The sequence below is a fragment of the Macrobrachium nipponense genome, chromosome 2, assembly GCF_015104395.2.
Source record: "Macrobrachium nipponense isolate FS-2020 chromosome 2, ASM1510439v2, whole genome shotgun sequence".
NCBI lineage: Eukaryota > Metazoa > Arthropoda > Malacostraca > Decapoda > Palaemonidae > Macrobrachium > Macrobrachium nipponense.
In genome coordinates this window covers 53,499,627-53,526,353 of record NC_087201.1, presented here as the reverse complement: position 1 = coordinate 53,526,353, position 26,727 = coordinate 53,499,627, and the positions used below count along the sequence as shown (strand labels likewise).

Sequence of the window (26,727 nt, the reverse complement as noted above, 5' to 3'; positions counted from 1 at the left end):
TGCGGCTCTTCGCCAAGGAGATTGGATGGTGTCTCTGGATCTCCAAGATGCCTATTTTCACGTCCCGATTCATCCCTCGTCGAAGAAGTACCTCCGTTTCATGACGGGGGGAAGGATCTTCCAATTCGGAGCCTTGTGTTTCGGCCTTTCCACGGCTCCTCAGGTCTTCACGAGCCTGATGAAAAATGTGGCGAGATGGCTTCACCTGAAAGGTATCAGTATCTCTCTGTACCTGGACGACTGGCTCATCAGAGCAAAGTCAGAGAGACAGTGTTTGGAGGACCTTGCTTTGACACTAACCTGATAAACCAGACCTTAGGATTGCTCGTGAACCTCGAGAAGTCCCATCTAATCCCCAGCCAGAACTTGGTCTATCTGGGGATTCGGATGGATTCTCGGGGTTTTCGAGTATTTCCTTCTCAAGAGAGACTAACGAGAGGCTTAGAGAAAGTCTCTCTCTTCTTAGGGAAAGAACGTACTTCGGCGAGGGAATGGTTGAGCTATTAGGGACCCTTTCCTCGCTCGAACAGTTCTTTCCTCTAGGAAGACTTCATCTCCGTCCTCTTCAGTTCTTCCTCAGAAGATCGTGGAACATGAAGACAGGACTTCTTTCGGACAGTTTTCCCATTCCAGTTTGGATGAAACATGAAACGCCACTTAGAATGGTGGTTGCCCCCACTGAAGGAAAACAAGGGTACTTCCCTAGAGACTCAGAACCCGAACCTTGTATTGTTTTCCGACGCGTCGGAAAGTCGGAAAAAAGGTTGGGGAGCAACCTTGGGAAAGAAAGAGAGTGTCAGGCACCTGGAATGCTCTTCAAGTGTCCTGGCACATAAACTGCAAAGAGCTGTTTGCCGTACACCTGGCCCTAAAGAGCTTCGAGCCTTTAGTGAGGAACAAGATAGTCCAAGTGAATGCGGACAACACAACCGCCCTTGCCTACATTCGAAAGCAAGGAGGGGACACACTGTTATGCCCTATACGAGCTCGCAAGAGACCTTTATTTTGTGGACATCCCAGAGGAACATCTCTCTTTTGACGAGGTTTGTTCAAGGAGTAAGGAACGTGAGAGCAGACAGGCTGAGCAGGAGGAACCAGGTCCTTCACACCGAATGGACCCTCCACTCAGAAGTTTGTCGGAGTCTCTGGTCTCTTTGGGGGACTCCTCATGTCGACCTCTTTGCCACGTTCCTCTCAAAAAGACTGGAAGCCTTTTGCTCAGTAGTAGAAGACCCCAGAGCTCTAACAGTAGACACCTTCCTTCTAGATTGGATGGATTTTCTCAGACAACCACACTTCGAGAGGTTTCATCAAAACCTCCCCGCTCTCGCTCTGACTGCCTTTCGACTATTGAAAGACTTGTCAGAGCGAGAGGCTTTTCTCGCAAGGCGGCAAGCTCGATCGCTAGAGCCCGGAAGAATTGAACTTCCACTATCCGAGTTTACCAGTCGAAGTGGGAAGTATTTAGAAGGTGGTGCAAGTCGAAGAAGTTGTCCTCCTCCAGTACCTCTAACAGAAATCGCTGATTTTCTGTTATATTTGAGAGAGGAATCTCGTCTCTCCGTAGCCACTATAAAGGGCTATAGGAGTATGCTTTCGGCCGTCTTTAGAAATAGAGGCCTAGATTTGGCAAATAATAGAGATCTACACGATCTGATTAGATCTTTTGAGACCATTAAGTCTAAGATTACATCTCCCCTAACTGGAATCTCGACGTGGTCCTGAAGTTCTTGTTCCTCGGCAAGATTTGAACCCTCTGCATTTGGCCTCGTTTCGTGACATAACGAGAAAATGTTTGTTTCTTTTGTCACTGGCAACGGCTAAGAGAGTTAGTGAACTGCACGCCCTTAGTGATTTAAAGTGGATTCAAACTATATTCAGCATTCTGTTCATTCAAGATTTATTTTTGGCGAAGAATGAAATCCTTTGATCCCTGGCCGAGAAAACTTCGAAGTTAAAGGCTTATCGGGTCTCGTCGGCAGGGAAACTGAGAGGTCCTTTGCCCGTAAGGGCTCTAAAGTTTTACATGCAGAGAAAGAAACAGTTGGGAGGTTCTAGACAAGGTCTCTGGTGCTCGGTGAAGGATCCATCAAGACCTATGTCCAAGAATGCTTTAGCCTTTTTTGTCAGGAACGTCATAACCGACGCTCATCAGGCTTGCACGGATGACTCTTTGAAACTCCTGAGAGTGAGAGCAGTAACTACGTCTCTCTTTTCAGAGAAATATGTCACTAAAGAATATCTTGGAAGCGACATATTGGAGGTGTAATTCAGTGTTTGCTTCTCACTATTTAAAGGACGTTCGTGTGACCTACGAAAATGTTTTTTCTTTAGGTCCTTTCGTGTCTGCGGGCACAATCCTGGGTACAGGAGCTAACACCAAATCCTTTAAATGATGCATAAGTCTTAATAGATATGTTCTAGACTTTCTGCTGAGCAGGTGCAGGTGCCGCACAGGCGGCCAGTCACTTTCGTTCAGTAAGGAACTCTTGTGATATCTTTTATTAGATGAGTATCATGAAATTTTTTTTTGGAAAATTGATGTGTGCGTGTGCAATTTGGATTAGAGTTATAGTTGTTGTGAAGAGTTTGAGGATAACTCGGAGCAATTTTTAATACTAACATGGTATTAGGATCAGGTGGTCAGGATTGGTTGTGTGCTCCTTCATAAGGTGTGTTGTCATATAAGTGGATCAGCACCCATTGACAAAGTCCTTTCAGGCTCTGCCGAGTAAGTGGATAAGACCCCTTCGGCAGACCCACAAGAACTCTTGGCCATAGATCACATTATCCCGTAAAGTTTCTTGAGGTGATGCAGACTCCTGGGCTACAGCCACAAAGTCTACCACCTATCAGGTAGGAACCAAGGTTTTTTATACCTACAACATATGTTGTTTACCTGTCTATTCCAGAAGTAGCTGTCTCTTACCCTCCACCGAAGGGTGCCAATCAGCTATGTATATATCTGACAGGTAAGTTGATTGTATGAAAATGATATTGTTATAATACAATAAAGTTTGTTCATGAATCTTACCTGCCAGATATATATATAGCTGTATTCTCCGAAGTCCGACAGAATTTCAAAACTCCCGGCACACGCAGTGGTCGGCCAGGTGGTAGTACCCATTCCCGCCGCTGGAGGCGGGCGTAAGGAACCATTCCCATTTTCTGTCAGATATTTTCTGTCGCCGGTGCAGACAACAAGTGTTTTCTGCACCTCCGTCATTGGATTTTGGAACTCTTTTGGTCACTTGAGTATCCCGATTGATTTTTGGTTATTTGATTAGGATCGGTGGTTAGGCATACGCTAATTGTGGATTGTTTTTATTTTGGCTTGATTTTTCCTTAAACTTACGATGTCTGGATCTAGTTCGACTAGGCCAGAGTATGTTGTTGTGGAAGAATGCAAGGTTAGGCTAACCGAAAACTTCGGTAGACCCTTCATACAGTGTGCGCGAATTGTAGGAAACATGTTTTTATGTTTGATGAGCGCTGCAACGAGTGTGAAAATATGTCTGATTCTGCGTGGAAGGCTTATGAATCATAGGTACGTAACTAGAACGTGGATAGTGTAGGAGGTCTTCCTCCAGGCGTGTAACACAAGTTACCCGTCCAGTAGAATTTATCCAAAGACCTGTGATGCCTTCGGGCCCTACAATAGTGTCTTTGGAGGGTAATACCCTATCTGTGATTCTTAAATCTCTGCGTAGCCTGGAATCATGTTTGCATTGGAAAGTTATAGTAGTGTAGTGAAGAATAGTGATAATGCCATGAGTGTTTCATTCTATCGCGTAAGCGTATAATTTTTCTCATTGACAAAAACACTACCGCGTGATGGCTCTCCCTACCTCGGTGAGGCAGAATGTAGTAGGGAGGTAGCTGTCCAAGTGTTTATAATACTCTACGTTTGTTCATAAACTTACCAGTCAGATATATGTATATTATATATCTGCCGGGTACAAGGTTGAACAAGCGATGGTTTGTATCATAGTAAGATTATTTTTTGCCCTTACGTTCATAGTTACGATCAAAAACGTGTTTGGTATTGGTTCAAGTTATATAACTCTACTCTACCATAGTTTACTCCTCCTACGGAGGACAAACCGAGTAAGATTATTCTTATTACATTTAATCGGTTCTCCCTGCAACTATTCAGGGGTTGCCGGTTTCCCTATTTTTAACATTTAAGGTATTGTTATGACAATACCAAGTTAGCCTTTTATATTTAGCAAATTCAGTTTCGCTTAAATATACTAGTTTGATGGATTTTGGTTTCTGCTCTATAATGATAGTAAACCTATTCATTCGTAGAATAGTGTTAGGTGGCAACTCAGGCAGAGCAGTGCGAACGACGAACGTTCTCAGAGTCTGCTGTCACTAATGCGTAATGCCAGTGCTCAGTTCCATCTGATTGTCTGCTATGCGCAGTAGGTTACGTCTCTCTCTCTCCTGCGGGATTGACGGACTAACCGTATTTCTACCCTACAATCACGGCCTTAGCCTCGGGTTGAAGGGAATTCTAGCATACATGGCTGAACATCTTCATTTTGCGAGAATTTTTTCATAAAAAAAAAAAAAAAAAAAAAAAAAAAAAAAAAAAAAAAAAAAAAAAAAAAAATTATATATATTTGTGTATGTAGTATGTGTATATATATATATGTGTATATGTATATATATATATATATATATATATGTATGGTTATATATGTATAAATGTATGTATGTATATATATATATGTATTAGACCTTTTCGGTTCTGTTTACCGCATGGTAACAGAATTCGTCCGAGTCTACGGCGGCATAACACATGATTTCCCTCGAAACAAGAATGATGTGCAAGAGATGCAGTCAATTAGTTCGCCGAGACGTCCCTTGCTCGATTATGAAGGGGAGGGGCTCCTTCCGCTGCCAAATACGACAGCGCCGAGCGCGACGCTCGGCAGGACGCTTGGATGGACGCACACGTAAGCTTCTTCAGACATTCGCCGAGGAATCAGAGAATAGTAATGGATCTCAGGAAGGAGACTTTTAGGAAGAAACAAATGAACAATCTTCTACAGTGTCTTCAAATTACTCCTGTTTAAGTGAATCGCAGCCTTATTAGGGAAGGAAACATGCTCGGTGAGGGAATGAATGAATTGCAGGGGACCATTTCCTCGCTGGGAGAAGTTTGTTTTCCCTGAATAGACTGAAATTCACACCTCTCCAGTTTTTCCTGCAGAAAAACTGGAATAGGCATAGATGATCTAGAAATGATTCTGAACATCTCTCATAGTCAAGATTCGTCTATAGGTGATGTCATGGCTCATAATCTCATAGAATTTGAATCTTGAAAGATTACTTTAGTCTTCAGAGACGTCCTCCCCGCGCAGGAGTTGGAACTCTCGGAGGGTCTCGCTCCCTCTGAGGAGAACGAAGACGATATAGGTCGCACAGGCGACCGTCGTCTTTGGTTCCTCGGAGGGGGACGCTTCTCGTCCGTTAGCTCTTCTGCTTTGCAGTCGTCTCCGGGCAATTGGAAGACTTTCTGCAGTAAAAGAGAGCTGAGATGTATGATGTAGTCTCAGGGAGGGGGGACGCTTCACGTCCTCTCTCTTTCTACTGTGTTGCGATCTTCACCGGACGAGACGTCTTCCGATGAGTATGCTTTTTGAGACGTCATTCGGGGGGTTCGCTCCTAAGATATAATTCCTTGGCGGTCCATGATTTGAAGAAAGGAGGAGGGTCTTCCCCTCGCCCATCGTCTTCTCAAAGGATCAGCCTTTTGCCTGAGAAGGAATGTTCTCCATCGAAAAGGATGATTGTGTCTTTGCAACAACAACTTGTTTTGTTGATTGCAGTGAGAAAGGCAAAGCCACATCGTGAGAGGAAGGATGATAGGCTGCCAATCAAGAGTACAGGCAGTCCCTTCTCCTTCTCCTCGTTCCGCTCTTACGCCAGTTGCCTTGCTCTCTAGTTTTCATGCAGCTCTCCAGAGGTGTCTAGAGAGCACAGTTACCATCTTCCCGAACGTGTGTCAGTTGAGAGAAGAAGAGGTCTTGGTTCGATGGCTTTGAGCCTCTTTTGAAGAATAGTTTCAGCCTGCGGCCCCCCCTCAGTCTCCTCCTTCGCAATTGTTATCTTCGAAGGACGACTGGCTCATTCATGCCTCCACTCAAACGCGGTGTCTGAAGGATTTTCAAACAACTTAATCGTTGGTGAAGTCCCTGGAACTACTGGGGAATTTCGAAAAGTCACATCTGATCCCAATCCAATCCATCGTGTATCTGGGGATTCAGATGGATTCAGTGGCTTTTCGAGCTTTTCCGTCCCAGGGACGTCAGCAGACAAGGCTTAGACAAAGTGTTAGCCTTCCTAAGGAAAGATTCGTGCTCGGTGAGGGAATGGATGAGTCTAACTGGGTACCATTTCCTCGCTGGAGAAGTTGTTTCCTTGGGGAGACTGCACCTCAGACAGTTACATTTTTTTTCTCAAGTACAATTGGAAAAAAAAAAAAAAAAAAAAACGAAGAATCTACACATGATCTTGGAAATTTCAGGAGAGGTAAAACATCACTTGAAATGTTGGCTAGATCCAGTGTAGCTGTCGGAGGGCGTGTCTCTCAAGCTTCAGAGCCCCGACCTAGTGTTGTTCTCCGACGCATCCACCACGGGATGGGAAGCATCATTAGGGGGAAAGAAGTGGCAGGCACCTGGAGAGGGGAACAGGTGTCCTGGCACATAAACCTAAAGGAAAAATGGTAGCCATCTTTTTAGCTCTCCAGTTTTCCAAGAAAAAGTCTCTCGTCGGAGAATAGTCCAAGTCAACTCAGACACACCACAGCTCTGGCGTACTTGAAGAAGTAGGGAGGAACACAGTCCTCAGTCCCTTTTTGCTCTGGCAAAGGAGATCTTGCTGTGGGCAAGGGCACTGGACGTCATGATCCTTACGAAGTTTGTAGCATGAGTAGAGAATGTCTGGGCAGGAGATCTCCTCAGCAGACGAGGTCAACTTCCTGCCAAAACGAGTAGACTCTGCTTTGGAGGTATGCCAAGAGCTGTGGGGGTTATGGGGACGTCCGCTCGTGGATATCTTTGCGACGTCCAGAACGAAGAGGCTTCCACTGTACTGCTCCCCAGTACTCGACCCAGCTGCAGTGACGATAGACACACTTCTCTGGGACTGGAACGGGGATGGACCTGTACGCCTTTCCCCGTTCAAGATCTTAGGGGAAGTCATGAGAAAGTTTGCGGTGTCGGAAGGGACGAGAATGACTTTGTTTCGCCCCGTTTCTGGCCTGCGGAGAGAGTGGGTTCACAGAGGTCATGGCCTTTGCAGTAACTTCCCGATGAGCTCCGTAAGGACAGATCTACTCAGACAGCCCCACTTCGAGAGGTACCACAGAAGCCTCTTCCGCTCTGAGTCTGACTGCATTCAGACTATCCAAAAGTTGGCCAGAGCGAGAGGCTTCTATACGTCAATGGCGAAAGCTATCGCCAGTGCAAGAAGAGCGTTTTCCAACGCAGTGTACAATCGAAGTGGATAGTCTTCAGGAGTTTGGTGCAAGAAGAACGGCAATTTTCCTCCACCACGACCTGTGAGCCAGATGCTGACTTCCTTTTCTGAGAAGGGATCTAAAACTTGCAGTCTCTAAAATCAAGGGTTATAAGAGTGTGCTTTTAGTTGTCTTTAGGCACAGAGGCCTGGACTTGGCGGACAACAGAGACCTTCACGATCTCTTGAGATCTTTCGAAACGATGAAGGTTCAACAACCCGAAGTTGCCGTCTTGGAACTTGGATGTAGTTCTGAAGTTCCTCATGTCAGTCCGTTTGAACCTATGCATGAAGTGCGAGCTTTTATGAATTCTTCTTGGTTCCATAACAATATGTCATAAAGGACATATGAGCTGTCACTTACGGGAGATGCAATTCTGTGTTGACCTCCCGTTACACGAAGGATGTCAATTCAACCTACAAGAGATCCTTTTCTCTTGGTTGTTCGTGTCTGCGGATACGTTGCTGGGATAGGGAGCCGACACTGATCCTTAACTAGTGAGTTAATTTTTAGTTTAACTCTTTTTAAAATTAAGCGCTAACCCTAACCCGTGTGTTAGGATCAGGTGATCGGGATCGGTGTTGGTGCTCCTAATTAGCTATAGGCATAGGATATGGTCATATGAGTGGATTAGCACCCATGACAAATGCCAGTTAGGCTTTGCCGAGTAAGTGGATTAAAGACTCCCCATCGGCAAACCCACAAGAACTCTTACCATAGGTCACATCCTCGCTGAGGCTCTTGAGACGAAGCAGACTCCTAAGCAATTAGCTAGGAAGTCAACCTCCGTCTGAAAAGATAGGAACAAGGTTTATAAGAGGTCCTTCTGATAACTTGTGGTGTTTGGTCAGGAAGCCAGGTTACCTAGTGTCAAAGATGCTTTGGCTTTTTTCTTGAGGGGCACCATCAAGGAAGTGCATTCATCCTGTCAAGACAGTGATATGAAGTGTTGAAGGGTGAATGCTCATGGACTGAGGGCTATTTCTACGTCGGTAGCCTTCCAAAAGAACATGGCACTCAATGACATCTTGAATGCCACATTGGCGTAGTAATTCAGTGTTTGCCTCTCACTACCTTCGGGAGGTGAGGATTACATACGAGAACTGCTACTCTTTGGGCCCATATGTCGCAGCAGACAATATATTGGGGACAGAGAGTAGCACTCTTCCTATCTTTTAGAAAATAATATGTTAGTTTGGACTTTTTTAATTTTATTTCTTTTTATTTTTTTATTTTATTATGTTTATGTAGGTGTTTAGTTTTTTGTGGTCTTGGTAGGCCGCCTTAGGCGGCCTTCCCTCCATTAGCCTTGGTTTTACGAAGTTTAACCAGATAGGCTAGGTCAGGTGGTAATGTTTTTGCTTCGCCTCATAGTAGGGTAAAATGTTTTTGTCACAGTGTGGTCACGCCCCCATTGACAAATCATCTGCGGAGCGCACCAGCTACATAGGTCACGTCCTTGCTGGCACCTCCAGTGAAGCATTAACAGCATTCGGTGTCTAAACAACACCTATATGATCTGTCACATTGTGGTCACGCCCCCCCCCGTTGACAGATCCTCTAAGAAACTACAACAGCTTCACAGGTCACTAACCATAGCTGGAGCTCTCTAGTAAAGCAGATGCAGACTTTGGGTGACGGTAGCTCACGAAGTCAGCTGATGCTAACAGTTAAGGAACCAAAATATCAAATCATATATTATGGAAAAAAAAATTGTTTTCCAAAATAGGGAATCTGTCTCCCCCTTCCGCCAAAGGTGGGATTCAGCTATATATATCTGGCAGGTAAGATTCATGAACAAATGATATTGTTATGATACAATAAAGTTTGTTCATACTTACCTGGCAGTATATATAATCAAAGTGCCCACCCACCTCCCCTCAGGAGACAGTGGCACTAGAAAAAATCTGACAGAAAATGGGAATGGTTCCTTACGCCCGCCTCCCAGCGGCGGGAATGGGTACTACCACCTGGCCGACCACATGCTTCGCCCTCATAGTAGGGTAAAATGTTTTTGTCACAGTGTGGTCACGCCCCCATTGACAAATCATCTGGAGCGCACCAGCTACATAGGTCACGTCCTTGCTGGCACCTCCAGTGAAGCATAACAGCATTCGGTGTCTAAACAACACCTATATGATCTGTCACATTGTGGTCACGCTCCCCGTGACAGTTCATTAGAGCGCACCAGCTACACAGGTCACGGTGTCCTTGCTTGGCACCTCTAGGAATGCAGTACCGAAATTGGAGGTCTATAATATAGGATCTAGTTGCATTGTGGTCACGCCCCCGTTGACAGATCCTCTAGAACTCAACAGCTTCACAGGTCACTACCTAGCTGGAGTCTCTAGTAAAGCAAGATGCAGACTTGGGTGACGGTATCTCACGAAGTCAGCTATGCTAACAGTTAAGGAACCGGAACCAAAATATCAATCATATATATGAAATTGTTTCCCAAAATCGAATCTGTCTCCCCCTTCCTCCAAAGGTGGGATTCAGCTATATATATCTGGCAGGTAAGATTCATGAACAAAATGATATTGTTATGATACAATAAAGTTTGTTCATACTTACCTGGCAGATATTATAATCAAGTGCCCACCTCCCCTCAGGAGACAGTGGCACTAGAAAAAATCTGACAGAAAATGGGAATGGTTCCTTCCGCCGCCTCCCAGCGGCGGGAATGGGTACTACCACCTGGGCGACCACTGCGTGTGCCGGGAGTTTTGAAATTCTGTCGGACTTCGGAGAATACAGCTATATATATATCTGCCAGGTAAGTATGAACAAACTTTATTGTATCATAACAATATCATTTTCATACATACTTACCTGGCAGATATATACGATTAGGGCCCACCCAGCCTCCCCGCAAGGAGACAGGTGGAAGAGAAAAAATATGATAGAAAACGGGAATGGTTCCCAGTCCTGCCACCCAGGGCAGGCCGGTAGATCACCTGACCTACCTGTAGCGAGTGGCGCGAAATTTGAATTTCTGTCGGGGACGACGGAGTCTTAGCTATGTATATATCTGCCAGGTAAGTATGTATGAAACTTTATTGTATTATAACAATATCATTTTTCCCTAACCATACTAACCTGGAGTCCTTTCCTTGTATGGTCCCGCTAAACACCCACCCCCTTGATTCAGGGGTCATCATCAAAGTCCTGGCTGTAATCAAAGTGACAACTCAGTGAGCTGGTGGGGAGGCGGTGCTTCCCCACCACCGGGCAGGTAACTGGCCGGTAGTTACAACCTCGGTAGTATATAAAAGAATTTATCCGCCGGTAGTTTCAGCTGAGCTGCAATCTGTCCTAAGAAAAGGACTCCAGGTTTGTATGGTTAGGGAAAAATACATTTTACTTTCAAAAATGTCATTTTGGAACTAGCTGTCTTGGACAAGCTATTTTGGAGCTAGCTACTAGCTATTTTGGTATGCTAGCTATTTTAGAAAAGCTCTTTTGGACTAGTTATTTTGGAACTAGCTGTTTTGGGACTAGCTGTTAAGTCGCGTAATCACAGCAAGCATATGCTTTCCTTAGTTTTTGTGGCATTCTGTACGTGTTTCGATTCAATCATGGGACCCAAGACAGCCATTGCAGATAAACAGAAGAGGAAAACGGTTAGAACAACAACTGAACTTAAGGAGGAGATTATTGAAAAGGAGGAGATTATTGAAAAGTATGGGAGAGGCATTTCAATAATCTCCTCCTTAAGTTCAGTTATGGTTTTAACCGTTCTCCTCTTCTGCTTATCTTTAATGGCTGTCTTGGGACCCGTGATTGAATCAAAACACGTACAGAATGCCACAAAAACTAAGGAAAGCGTACAGTGGACCCCCCGTATTCACGTTCTCCGGATTCGCGGACTCACACACATTCGCAGATTTCTCTTGGGAACGTTTCCTTGCATTATTCGCAGAAAATTTGCACATTCGCAGTATTTTTCTTTGAGCAATATCCACAAATTCCTGGGTTTTTTTATCAATTTCATCATAAAATGCACTTTCTGGGCTCAGCTCGTGTCGCTGCGCGAAATATCCTTTAATCTATTATTTCTAGGGTAAATAAAATCCCTTTTTTGTGATAAAACTATTAAAAAAACCAAGCGTAAAAATTTGTACATAATGGGTGTTTCTTGAGTTTTAACTAACAAAATAGGCTGTTTTTAGCGTTTTTATAGGAGTTCCAAACATTCGCGGGTTCTAACTATTCATGGGGGTTGGGGTCTGGTACGCATCCCCCGTGAATAAGGGGGACCACTGTATACTTGCTGTACAAGCATGGACTTGCTCAAAACAATAGTGGCAGAGTGAGCTGTCTTTAAACAATGCCAACTAACAACGACTGACCAAAACACTTATGTTTACAAAAATCATATGGTTCATTGGGCAGATTCCAGTTTTTTGTTGGAGCTCTGATGCAAAATTTACTAGAAATTTCGCATCAAAATCTAACTGTCAAGTTCAGATATGGTCGAGGACCAGAGTTCTACTGTAGGACTTTACTTTTTTATTACTTTTACGTCTTCCTAATCCCACTGGGTAAGGGATGCTTATTCCCAAGACTTGATCTTTCCCAGTCTACAAGTTATTTAATTTAAAGAAGTACTTGTAGTACTAAAGTTATAACCATATTTTTGAATTGCAGCCTTAATGACTGATTCCAGTTTACTGTGGTGGTTCATAGGTTAATTATAATTAACCTTCTCAAGAAAGTGAAGGAAATTTCAACCTTACTGATTTTAAGGAAATAAGATGCAACATGATCTTGTAAAAGAAACTGTTCATTGTTTCCATTATCATAGAATGTTGTAATTTAGTTATGTTGTTATACCAGTGCCTGGAATTGGGATAGATTTTTTTGATCAGATGAAAGTAATCTGTATCATTAGAGGGAGTCCTCTAATTCCTCTTGTCACATCCATCATTTGCTGTGCAAGGTTACATCTTAAGTTGTTCCCATGGATGAAGGTTTGTATCATTGGGCTTTTCCCATGTACAGTATGTCACAGACAACATTCACTGCTCAGTTTTCATTAAGTTGAAACAATGTTTTCATCCTCTTTACCATTCATTAAGTCTCTTCATATAGTATATTTTTAGTAAGAGCTATTTTAGCAATTGTCCTAATGATGTTAAAAAAGTGACATTTGTTAACATCAGTTTTTGTCAATTAGACAACTGGAGTAAGAGGTTTGTATTTATGGGAAAAAGATTATTTAAATTTTGTATTTTTTATAACTGTCTTCAGCTGCTTTAACATTTGGTCATTTTGAAAGTATTAAGTTGTCTCGCCTGTTTTCTTATTGTTGAAAGTTTTGCTCTTATTTTCCAGCTGTATGGCAAGTATGGAGAAACCAAAAGATAAAAGCGATGACGTGGGATTTGATTTGCACATGTTCCAACGGTTACTCAAGATCCTCGGTGTTATTTTCCCTGGAGTTTTATCAGTTCCCTCAGGGCTCTTCTTCCTCCTCTTGTGCCTTAGCTGTCTAGGTAAGATTTTTATGTATATAAATGATATTTAACCCTTAGAGCCAGCTATAAAAAACATATGCAGCACCCCAGGCTGGGGAAACTTTGGGGTCTGCCAATTTAAGAAAAAACACATCAATGGAAAGAGGAAGATATGCACAAGTTTTAAGAAAAAAGTTCAGCCTTCCACTTTGCTTCCAGTTAAGGAAAAGTGTATTGAGAAGTTAGAACCGGATGTAAACCTTATATTTACACATGTAATTTACCAAGTAATTACCTGTATCTGAAAGCTTCCTACCACCAGTCAAAATATTACAAATTTTGTGGCAGTGCCACCATTGCTGTTGTAGGTGGATGGGACCTGCCCACTTGTGGGACCAATAGGTACGAAACTGCAGAGAGAACTAATTCATTTGCTGCTGGCTCCCAACTAACATCAGTGGTTTTGGAGGTCATTGTTCATCATTGTTTGGATATTTACAGTATTCTTTGGTGACATACTTAGTTATTTTGTGATTTGTTTGCATAATTAGTTATTCAGTTATATCAAATGCTAGCTCTTTGAGCATTAGATATTGCTGAGAAGGTTGTTGGACTAGATTAATCAAGTTCTCTTATGATTCACACACCAAATGCATTAAATGTAGGGGCAAGATTGCTCTAAGGATTTTACTTGTCAAGAATGTATAGATTGGGAATTCTAAATGAAAAGCTTTAAAATCTCATTTAGATAAATTAGCTAGAGACAGGATGAGAAAGGTGGCTCTCAGAGCTGAAAGTAGGCCTGCTGTAGAGAGTTTTCCCTCTGAGGATTTTCCTACTCCTGCTCAACCTCCTATTACTTCCCCAATCGTTAGCCCACCTACTTCATCACCAGTGACTCCTGTTTCAGGCTCCCATGATTCCAAACCCAACACCATTTCCATTCTTGATGTAAAGTTTGAGGAAAAGTCTGACTTTCTTGCTAAGGCGATTGTGGATTTGGGGCGCCTCTTTCAGGTCTTTGTGGAAGAGCATGCCTCTCAAAAGTGCATATAAAGTGAAAGTGTTGTGTTCTCTGAGGAGGTGGCTATTTGGCCCACTAGTTCTTCTAGATGAAGGTCACTGTCCCGCTCCCCTGCACCGAGGAGAAGACATACTGGAAGTCCACAGAAGGCTGTAGGGACCTACCACTGGACACTTGCCCCCTCTGTTGCACCTGTAGTTGGATCCCAGGCAGCGACATGTCTCCAGGCTAGAGATGTCATCGACGTAGATTGTCAGCCTTAAGGCCTCTTAAGAGGTATTCTTCTCCTTCTGATGACTCCCCTCCCCCTGTTAAGAAGTACAGGGAGGTCAGTATCGATCTACAGCCGTCTTGCAGTTTTCAAGATGCTTTTTTTCGCCTAGTATTAGCTGCTAAGCGATCACCAGTTTCAGAGTGTGTGTCTCGTAAAGGCATTGTGGTGTCTGTTCCTGTGCACCATCCAGTTTCTCTGAGCTGCTTGGCACCCGTCTTGGACCAGGTAGCGCCCGCACCTTGGCGCTCAGCTCCCAGTTCAGGCAGCTCAGCGCCTGCCTCGGCTCTCTATTACCTTTAGCAGCTAGAAAAGTGTTCTCAGCTTCATCTACAACTTTAAATTCAACAGTATGATTCCTTGCTGATCTTTGATCTATAGCAGTCCCCGGGTTACGACGGGGGTTCCGTTCTTGAGACGCGTCGTAAGCCGAAAATCGTCGAAGCCGGAACGACGCTTGGAAATATGTCTTAAACTAATAAAAAGTTATAAAAACCTTACTTGTAATCCTTTGGTTACACTACATGTTGTTTCCTGTAGTTTTATGTACAACCTGGAGTTATTTTCATAAAAGAATGCTGGTTCTTAAAGGTAAAAACTATTGTAATCCTCTGGTGACACTACATTCTTGAAGTTTTATGTACAACCTGGAGTGATTTTGCCAAATCTTGAGGGCTACAAGAACAGCTGATTACTATTTACGTATCATATAGACTAATTAAAGTAAACGTATCTTTAACCCTTAAACGCCGAAGCGGTAAAAAAAAAAAATGTCTCGTGTGCCGGAGACGTTTCAGAGTGAGCGCGGAAGCGGAAAAAATATTTTTTTCAAAAAATCACAGCGCGCTTAGTTTTCAAGATTAAGAGTTCATTTTTAGCTCCTTTTTTTGTCATTGCCTGAAGTTTAGTATGCAACCATCAGAAATGAAAAAAGTTATCATTATCATATATAAATAATGCGATATATGATAGCGCAAAAACGAAATTTCATATATAATTGTATTCAAATCGCGCTGTGCGCAAAACGGTTAAAGGTAACAAGTTACTTTTTTTTCGTTGTAATGTACACTAAATTGCGATCATTTTGGTATATAACACATTGTAAAACGATAAAAGCAACACAGAGAAAATATTATCACAAAATAATGCATGAATTCGTAACTCGCGGACGTAAACAAATATTTTTTTCAAAAATTCACCATAAATCTAAATATTGTCCTAGAGACTTTCAATTTCTTTCAAAATGAAGACAAATGATTTAATATTACTATACTGTAAGAATATTAGCTTACAAATGCAGTTTTCAACCATATCTGACAAGTTAAAGTTGACCGAATGTCGAATTTTTTTATATATAATTTTTTATATGCAATTATTTCGGAAATAAGAAAAGCTACAACTTTCAAATATTTTTCGTTTTATTCTACATGAAATTGCGCACATTTTCATATATAAAACTCTATGAAATGCCTAATATGAAATGGAGCAAATATTCCGAGAATGGGACTTACGCATTTCGGAGATTTGTGGCGGAGAATCCGCGCGCGGAGGGAAGGAAAGTTTTTTTTTTAAATTCACGATAAATTTAAATATTGTGCTAGAGACTTCGAATTTGTTTCAAGATGAAGATAAATGACTGAATATTACTAGACTGTAAGAGTTTTAGCTTACAATTGCGTTTTTCGATCATTTCGGTAGAGTCAAATTTGACCGAACGTGGTTTTTTTTCTATTTATCGTGATTTATATGCAAATATTTCAAAAATGAGAAAAGCTACAACCTTCAACTGTTTTTTGTTGTATTATACATGAAATTGTGCACATTTTCATATATAAAACTTTATGTAACGGCTGATTTAAAATGGTGCAAACATTACCACAATCGCACGTATGATTTTTTCGGAAGAGTTACCGCGCGGATGTAAAGAAAATGTTATTTTTTTCATAAATTCACCATAAATCGAAATATTGTGCTAGAGACTTCCAATTTGTTGCAAAATGAAGTTAAATGCTTGAATATTTCTAGAATATAAGCGTTTTAGCTTACAATTGCATTTTTCGACCATTTCGGTAGAGTCAAAGTTGACCAAAGGTTGAAAATTTGTCACTTATCATTTTTTATATGAAAATATTTCAAAATTGATAAAAGCTACAACCATGGGTTGTTTTTAGTTGTATTGTGCATGAAATTGCGCACATTTTCATATATAAAACTTTATGTAACGGCTAATTTAAAATGGTGCAAACATTACCACAATCGCATGTATGATTTTTTTCGGAAGAGTTACCGCGCGGACGTAAGGAAAAAGTTTTTTCATAAATTCACCATAAATCGAAATATTGTGCTAGAGACTTCCAATTAGTTTCAAAATTAAGGTAAATGATTGAATATTACTAAAATATAAGAGTTTTAGCTTACAATTGCGTTTTTCGACCATTTCGGTAGAGTCAAAGTTGACCGAAGGTTGAAATTTTGGCACTTATCGTTATTTATATGAAAATATCTCAAAACTGATAAAAGCTACAACCATGAGTATTTTTTTTTTGTATTTTACATAAAAATGCGCACATTTTCATATATAATACTCCATGTAACGGCTAATTTAAAATAGTACAAAAATTATGTCAAAGTGACGAAATAATTTCAGAGATGTGTTACAGATACTTTTTAGTGCAGCAAGAAAGAAATTCGCGCTTGCGCGCCTGCGTAACGATTGGAAACAAAACAACACCTTGATCCTTGAACTCCCAGCATCCCCCAAGGCGCGTGATTCAAGAGTTTTAGGCTGGTAGGCCTAAAAGTATTTTTCCGCGAATTTTTAAAAAAACTTTTGTATGTCGACGTAAAGTACGTCCAGTCGGCACCCGAGAGACAAAAAATGTCGACGTAAAATACGTCCAGTCGGCGTATAAGGGTTAAATAGGCTTATATATTAGTATCAACAAAACATTTCCTGCCATGAGTCAGAGGCCGTTTAATGAAACGAACACTTCTCTGTCCTATCTGTTCAGAAAATGAACGTTACGTCAATCCCCGAGACCTTTGTTGCCAAGGTCTCTCTCTCTCTCTCTCTCTCTCTCTCTCTCTCTCTCCTCTCTCTCTCTCTCTCTCCTCCTCTCTCTCTCTCTCTCTCTCTCTCTCTCTCTCTCTCTCTCTCTCTCTGATCAAATTACACTGGAACCTTGACATACGATTGCCCTAATATACGAATGTTTTGAGATACAACAGAAAATTTGCGAAAATATAAGCTTTGATATACAACGAAATATTTGAGATACGATTTTGCGATGAGTGTTAGTTGTATAGGCGACCGATAAATGGCGTTCAGTCTGTTTGTTTGTTGGTGCTGCATGTTAACACGTCGTTGTTTAGTTCGTTGTATTTGCGCCTATTTTTTGTGTTATTTTGTCTATTTTATTATTAACCATGGTTCTCAAAGCTAAAGACAAAGCAAGTGATAAGAAAAAACCCAAGAAAATGATTTCGATGGAAGCAAAACATGAAATTATAGCAAAGCATGAACGTGGCGTTCGTATCTTCGATTTGGCAAACGAGTATGGTCGAAATCCTTCTACAATATCCACGATCATCAAGCAGAAGGAAGCTATAAAAACCTTCCAAAGGCATCACCATTATTTCTAAACTACGAACTGATTTAAAAAAAATAAATAAAAATTAGTTTAGCAATGTTATTTCATTTGTGTTTATTACGTAGTTATTAGTGTACATACGTAAATAAAAAGAGAACAAATCGTTCCTTGCCACCCTTCCCTACCTCCTTCCCCTGCTGGCCTCACGTCATCTTTCGTTGTGGTAAGTAAAATTCCTTTCTTTTTTTTTAATTGATTTTATTAACATTTATTATCATTTATCACATTGCTATGTTATTTTATCATTATGTGTGTTATTACTCGTTTATTTGTGTATAAATTGTGTATATTATTTGTAATTTAGCTGTGTTTAGGTGTGGTTTCATAGCGCTAGAACGGATTAATACATATTACATTATTTTTAATGGGAAAAAATGCTTTGAGATACAACTGTTTTGATATACGATGATGGTAACGGAACAAATTAAATTTGTATGTCAAGGTTCCAGTTACTGGATAATGTCTCTCTTTGGATACTTCGATTTTGCCAAATCTTGAGGGCTACAAGAACAGTTGATTACTATTTACGTATCATATAGACTAATTAAAGTAAACGTATCTTTAAATAGGCTTATATTATTAGTATCAACAAAACATTTACTGGCATGAGTCAGAGGCCGTTTAATGAAACGAACACTTCTCTGTCCTTAACTCGGAGCGTCGGAAGACGCCTCTCTCTCTCTCTCTCTCTCTCTCTCTCTCTCTCTCTCTCTCTCTCTCTCTCTCTCTCTCTGATCAAATTACTGGATAATGTCTCTCTTTGAATACTTGGAATTTGCGTTGTAATCTAACCAGAAACTTTGTTTTGTTATTATTACTGGAAACAAGCAATGATTTTTTAATTATTTGCGCTTTTGGACTGTTATATGTAAACTTTGCGCACCGCAAGCTAGTATGTATTCATTCGCTCGGAAACTAGTTCCGCATATGAGGCGTCACTAAAATACATCGAAAAATACGACATAAAAAGTGTCGAAAATCATCATAACCTCAAAATTTTTGTTGTAATCTAACCAGAAACTTATTTTTATTAATATACTGTGCTAAACTATAAAGGATTTTTATCATAGTATGCGTTTTTTAAAAGCGTCGTTAACTCGGAGCATCGGAAGCGTCAGCGTCGTAACCTCGGAACAAGCGTCGTAACCCAGGACGGATTTTTCCATTGAATATTTAAGAAAAAGCTTCGTAACCTCGGAACGTCGTAAGCCGGAACCGTCGTAACCCAGGGACCGCCTGTAAAGTTATTACCAAAAAATATATCAGTCCTATTGTACAAGCTAAATGGATATTGTTATCCAATTCGGTTGTACTTAGCAACACGTTTCTTGTTTAGTTGTTCATGGCTGTACATATTTACCAAATGAGTAAAACATTAAAACAAAATTTTCATAATTCTCTTTTGCATTTTTTTTTAACTTATTTCACTAGAAAATGGGATAAGTTAGGCTATTGTAATTTGGTATCTCTTGCTGCCTGGTTGTATGCTGCTGGGCTGCTGGGAGCTGGGGAAAAACTGTTGCTTCCCAGTCAATTTAGTTGTGGGTGATTGTAAAGTCAATCAGTCATAACTCACATAGATCGTAAGTCAACAACTAGCTGTATACATATACACATACATACAGGCAGTCCCCGGCATACAATGGAGTTTCCGTACTTGAGACATGTCATAAGGCGGAAAATTGTCACAAATCCTAAGAAAACCTTACGTTTAATACTTTGGGTGTATTAAAAACTATTTAAACTGCATTTTATTGCATTTTCATCAAAAACACCTTCAAATATTGATTATTTTACATTTTTGGAATCATTTCTTTTGTCAGATCTGCATCGTAAGCACCTTAACCTAGGAACATGTGGCGTAAACCTGGAACATGCACAGTAAACCTGGATATAATTTCTGATGAATAGAATTGAAAAGTGTTGTAACCTCGGAATGCCGTAAGCTAAACCATTGTAAGCGAGGGACTGCTTCTGTTACAACAGACTTCCATCTAATAAAAGGAGCCCATAAAAGCACCAAAATATAGAGTGAAAATACTATATTTCAGAGACTGCTGTCTCCCTCTTCAGGTACAAGAGTCAAATGATGGAATCGGCCTTGATTAAACAGAGACAGGTAATGAACATCTCAAAAGGCGCATGGGATACAGATGTCATTGACAAAGTTTTCATTCAACCAACGCTTAAGAAGATTAGAGGAAGATTATCAGCGGGAGTGACCTAAATTGGCATAACTGTGGATGGATCTCTTGGTATAAATACAACTTTTTCTGTAAATTTTCTCATTCATCTGCCTGAAGAGGGAGACAGGAGTCCATGAAATATAGTATTTTCTCTCTATATTTTGGTGTTTTTATGGGCTCCTTTTATTAGATGGAACTCTCTTGTAACAGAACATTTTTACTAGGTAGATAGATAGATAGATAGATAGATAGATAGATAGATAGATAGATAGATAGATATAATATTATTATTATACACATTATAGTATTAGCATTATTGGAAAATATTAATAATAAACTTATTACATACATGTACCATAAAACTGATCTCATCTCAGAGAGAGAGAGAGAGAGAGAGAGAGAGAGAGAGAGAGAAATTGCATAAAAACCATTAAAATCATTGACCATCATATGGCGCTGCTCCCCTCCCCTGTCACATTACTTTATTCATTTCCTTTTCCTGAAGGACATTGCTCACAGGTCCTAGGGCACTTTTTTTCCTTGGGTCTGGTGGTGGCTGCCCATCAAGTTATGTAGCCTATCCAGTGCCCCCAGGGGGACAGTTTGTATCTTACCTAAGATGATTGTGTGGGAGAGAGAATGAGGGAGATGGCTGGTCTCTTTCTTCTCCCTGCAGGCGAGTTTAAGAGTATGTCACATTATATAAGCTGGAACTGGTCTGATACAGGTGAGTGTGGCAGCCATACTGGTTGCAGTTATTTAGTTTTTTGTTGCTGTACAGTAACAAATCTGCTTCTCAGTAGCACTTACTCCTCTCTCTAACAAGGGAAGAGAGGAGTACTAGTAACAAATCCCTTTGGCCAGTGGTTTGTTGCTTGAACAGACAAGAGTTCTTTTTAACTTCCACGAATGCAATGAATCTGGACATGTCTCATTGTGTTTAATCCCAGAAGGTTGAGTTTTTAGATACTCTTATTTATTCTCTCACGGGCTCAGTCCCCCTTCTCTAGAAATCGATTTTCTAGGGAGGGTAGGGTGGTTTGGGCTGAATTCCCAGCCGTTTCAGGGTACTTGTACCTCCCTTCAGGTATGAGTCTATCTTATTGTTAAGGCCAAAAGTTTGTTCCGCATATGAACAAATGACAAATTTTTAAATCAGTTTGTGTTTTTCATAGCTAACAAACCTGAGGTCTTTAATTTTAACTGCCTACATCTAGCCGCCCTTCTCATATCCTGGGTTGGAGGAACAGTGGTGCGTCACGAGGTTCCAAGCCTGGTCGGTGACCAACATCCACCTCATATATGCATGAGTTGCCAGATGACACAGATTCCTTGCTTTACAGTCTTTGATTGTTTTTAACCAGTTTCCAGCTGGCGCTAGAAGAATTATCCTATTGTTAAAACCTCAGGTTTGTTAGCTATGAAAAATACAGTTATTAAAATATTTGTCATTTCACCATCCTATACTGTGTCATACTGGCTTGCGACATAGAATACTTATCTACAGGGCTAAACAATTGATAATTGAACAAGGAAATATAGCCACTATGTCAAGAAAATATAGACAAGATTAAAAGTATGTATAGCCTTAACTAATTTTTCTTATAGCTAGCGTGTTTATTCTGACTACTGTACTATATGAAAATACCTCTACAAATATATCAAATCACCTGTAAGAGGGAAATCCCTTTACTAGTAATTCCTCATGCTGTAAGTGAGCCTCAAGGGTTCCACCTCGTACAGAGGTAGATTGTCTTTGGATCAATCTTACATCTCTTGCCACCACTGATGATTCTGTTGAAAAATCAGAATACAGAACCAATGGCTCACTTTTGTAACAGAGGATTGGGTATCATTATGGAATGTCAGTCTGGGTTCTATTGGCTGTGGCTAATGGGAAAGGCCCTGATTTTCCTTTTTGTCAACCGGTTTTGAGTGGAGCCCAGGGAATTCTGCAACCAAAGGCAGATGAGTTTTTTTTTTTACTCCATTCCATTGTATTCCATTTACACAAGTTTTAGTATTCTAAAGCCAGTTCAGCTTAGCTATTTGAGATTTAAAGTGAAACATTAAATTCAGTGGAGACATAATATAAAAGATAATTATAATAAAAAATTGTGACTTTGCTCAGGATGAATGCAAGAAATCATTGGTAGTGGGATGATGGATGCCTAGTGATGAAACGAGTTAAAAACAAATATGCAGTGGTAGGGGCAATTGGTCTTAGTCACCTAGGAACTGCATGCCACAAGGAACTGCCTACTTTGTATACAGTCAATTAATCACCTGTGCATTTTGCCACAGTTGATAGATGAAATCTAGAAATGGCTCTCAATCCTGCACATAAAGGGGGTTGGGGTGGCTAATACTCTCCTAGTTTTTACATATGTTAAATTGAAAATTTGAAATTGGAATATAGTAACCCTGGATCAGGTTGGAAAGACAACAGCTAGAAAATTAATTTCATGGATTGATACTCTACACTTTGGCTGTTTGTGATTTGTGCTGCAAAGGAAAGGGAAAAGAGTGTCAGGGTGGGGTGGGGTGGGGATTTTGATCATCAGTACGTATGTTTATTCAAGAAGAATGGATAACATTGGTAAATTGGGAGTAGCTATAATTTTAACATTCAAAATGGCATTGTTTGACTGGGGAGCAGTTAATGCATAGTTGATTATGGCTTGCAAAATGTAAATAAGAACATTTGTTGGTGCTATGCACCATAATAATCCCCAGAAAAATAACCAACGTCTGACTCAAGGGTGATGAGGCGGTGATGGGGAAGAAGCAGGAGAAAGAGTGAAACTCCCCCTTCTACGACATCTCTTGCTAGAAGGAGGAGGGGAAGAATCACTCCGTTTTCAACTTCTTCACAGAAACATCAAAAAACTTCTCCCGAAAAACTGAGTTCAGCCTCTTGAACACAGCTTGAAACAACGCCTCCGATGACTCAGCAAGAGAAAGCGATGATGTCATAGTAGAATGGAAAGACGTTACAATGACTGGAGGAAGTGACGCCATCACAGCTGGCGTCATAGGCTGAGAAGATGCTGGGAGTGACGTCATGACATCTCTTAAGCCAGCAATGGTTGATGGCCTCACTGGTAAAGCGATAAGAGGTGACCCAAGTGTCGACGTTGACATAGGCGCCCCACAAGGTGGCAGCACAGAAGTCTTGGTGGAGGCAGGACTGCTATAGGGGCTGGGGGGAGGGGGGGCACGCGTCTCCAAGAAATGTGACGAGGCCATCCAAGGAGTGTGAACCCCGTAGGCCTAGCGACACCCAAACAGCCGCCATCTTGGTTGAATCAGAATCTGAAACTAAAGAAACAGATGGAGTAGCCTCCTTCCTCTCAGGAAGAACATTATCACCCCAGAGAAAGGGGGCTAATTTAAACAAAACATCATCCTGTGCAACTAATGATACTCCCAACAACGAATCAATGGAAGAAAAGGAGACGGGTACATCTGTAGCAGGGGGCGCATTTTTGAAAGAGGGTGAAGCCGAATCATTCAAACAAGGAGAAGAAAAACCCTCCCAAAAAGGACAAGTAGAAACTGCAATGTTCCCTTCTCTTGTAAAACACCCTCCACTATGGCGTAGACCAGGCATGACATTCCGGACAGGGATTACTAATGGTATAATAATTAGATCGGCACCTACTGCATGTCATATGGGAATCTGTAATCGTAGAAACCAAAAACCTGGAGCACGGAAATCCCTGAATGCCCAGGCACATACGATGACGAGGCCATGAAGACTCGGAGGACTCCATGACAAAACACAAACACAACTGAAAAAAGAAATCGAAATACAGGCACAATCAGACGGCTTGGAAGGAGAGCAAAAGCGACTACTCTCCAAGCTGGTCAAAAAAAGACTGAAGTGTCATGAGATGCGGTGCATGGTCAACAACCAACTCCCACCTCGTATGCGCATGAATTGCCAGATCTCACAGGTTCCTTGCTTTACAGTCTTTGATTGTTTTAACCAGTTTTCAACTGGCACAAAGATTTATCCTATTGTTAAGACCGAAGGTTTGTTCCGCATATGAAGAAAAAAGATTTTTATGTAACCCTGTAGAATATAAAAAATTATATACCATACATCTTGCACTATTAAGACAACACTTAATTGTTTCTTCTTTTACAGAGCAGTACCTGGTATACTACATGGGCCTTGTTCCAAGCAAATATTATGGTGTTTTTGGAGGAAGAGATTTTGATGGTTTTGTGTTGTTAACACTTCAGTCCTGTGGTCTTATAGTTGCTATCTCTGGGGTAAGTATTTTTACTTTCTTGTGGTTAGGTTCAAAATAAATCTGAATGGATTTTGGATAAATTTTGTTTTTGTATAAGTAACTTACTAAGTAACTACATGGCTATAGTTTCAACTCGCATGGCAGCTTAAATTTTGAAGTTCAGTAACTACATAGTTATAGTTTCAACTCGCACGGCAGCTTAAATTTTGAAGTTCAGTAACTACATAGCTATAGTTTCAACTCGCACGGCAGCTTAAATTTTGAAATTTGCAGTAGTGCTTCTATTGTTTTTGTGTAGGTGACTAGCCCTGCCCACTTTTGTGGAACAAGAAGAACAACTCTGCAAAGAGCTTCAATTTGTTCGTGCTGGCTTACGACTGAACATCGGTTGTAAGAAACAGCTTGTTTTGAATTCTGATTGCTGAATGTTTGATGATTCCCCAATTGTTGAAGTAGTTACCTTTTGTAGCCTTAGTGGCCCCCTCAGTAGAGCCTGTTGTTACATCCCAACCTGCAACAGACAGCCATTGGAATGGCATCAGTTTGGAAGTGTGTCATTTGTCCTTTAGTTTTGAGGTGTCCAGTCCTGATAAGAGGCACCAATGGTGCTTTGCCTTGTAAGAGGTTCAGAGAACCTGCTTGTACCCCACAGCCTTCCTGCAGCAACTGGTACAGACCACAGCGCTTTTCTCCTGAGCGCCCTGCGGTAGAGCACCAGTACTTGGCTCCCAAACGTTCTTCGCCTTCTAGTAAGCGCCCATCATCCTCGTCTTAGCTTCAGTCACGAGTGCCCATCTACTGCTTCCAAGCACCCAACAGCACCCGGGTGCCCAGTGCCATCTCCCGACCTTTTGGCACCAGCTTCAGTGTGCCTGGCACCTCCTCGTCAGCTGCCTGTTTCAGGTCCTCCTACGCAAACAGTGTTTGATCTGTTGTTGGTGCCCCTTAATGACATTTTGGGTTTACTTTAGAAAGCAGCCTCCTCAGCTAAGGCTTCTATGGACTTGTCTTTGTCCCTGATCTTGTCAAAAGAGGAAGACTTAGACCAAGATGCTGCTCCCTTAACTTATGAATCTTGCTGCAGTATTTGCTGCTAAGCTTTCCAGCATTTTTCACTCCAGTATCCCTGGTCTCTCCTGCTTCAGCCTTCAAGATGAGCAACCAGCCTGTTGATTCTTCCAGGCTCCCTAAGATGGTTCTTTCCTCCTCTTCAAGGAAGACCTCAAGTGAAATTAAAGGTTGGCTCTCAGAGAAGAGAGAGCTAGGAAAGGCCTCTTTTCCTCCCTCTTGACTTTCTCATTGGAAGTATTAGTCTTACATCACAGGAGAAGCTCCTTCTTTGGGAGTCACTGCCTCTTCCCAAGGGGACTTTTCCAGTCTCATTGACTTGTCATGCGGTCAGCCCTCTCGTCGGTGAAGGTGATGTTCTCGTTTACAGAGCTTGATCACTTGCTCATGAAAATTTTTAAGGTTTTTGAGGTCTTGAGTTTTTTTAGATTGATCAGTAGGAGCTCTCATGAGGAAGATGAAAGACAGCTGTGTGTTACCAGAAGATTGTGCTTTGGACCAGCTTGGTGTCCTCATCTGTGCAGACAAGGGCATTAGAGATGGCTCCCAGGAGCTTGCCGCTCTCTTTGCTGTGGGTCCTTAAGAAGAGGGAGCTTTGGTGCTCCTTCACCACTAATAGGGTTACTTCTCGGAAGTCAGCTTTTCTTTTCTCTTAGACTACCATCATTTCTTTCCCCAATCCACCATGAATGAGATAGCTTCAGACCTCCAAAAGAAGTCCATGCAGGACCTCTTGGTGCAGTCAACATTTCTTCCCGGACAGTCAAGACCTCCAAGCGTTCTTCTGGGAAGTGAAGACTCAGTCCTCCGTGCTCTAGTAGGAGCCAGATTCCTTTTTTGGGAGAAATGGAGAGCAAAGGGAAAGTTCAGGGAGAAACTGCCTTTAGTTTTCTCTGCTTACTCAGTAGGTTCGGAGAAGTATTCATCCCTCTCAGGAGAACTTGGCTTCCCTCCTCAGGAAAAGAGCGGTAGAAATGGTCGAGGATGTCAGAACAAAAGGATTTAGCAACTTCCTTTTGTAGTCCCTAAGTCATCAAAGGGTTGGGGAAGTAGTACCTCAGGTTTGTTTTCTGAGTCCTGTGGCCTCTCCACAGCTCCTCAAGTCTTTACTCGGGTTACTGCCCCACTAACAAAGTGGCTCCACCTTATGGGCATCAATATCTTTGTGTATTTGGACAATTGGCTTCTTCGATCCCCATTGAAGGCGAAGTGCATGGAGGACCTTCAGAAGACCCCTCTCCTAGCTCAAGAATTAAGGTTATATTAGTCAAAC

General features: G+C 41.4%; 1 protein-coding gene across 4 annotated transcripts in view; it reads left to right on the top strand.

Moving 5' to 3' along the window:
- Positions 1 to 26,727, top strand: part of LOC135220585 (lysosomal cobalamin transporter ABCD4-like) — a 274,508-nt gene that overhangs the window by 54,040 nt on the left and 193,741 nt on the right. For all 4 annotated transcript variants that reach the window (XM_064257839.1, XM_064257838.1, XM_064257840.1 and 1 more), the window contains exons 2-3: positions 12,872 to 13,032; positions 24,278 to 24,405. In XM_064257839.1, the coding sequence (XP_064113909.1) occupies positions 12,876 to 13,032; positions 24,278 to 24,405 (285 nt within the window). In that variant the 5' untranslated portion in view covers positions 12,872 to 12,875. The remainder of the gene's footprint in view (positions 1 to 12,871; positions 13,033 to 24,277; positions 24,406 to 26,727) is intronic.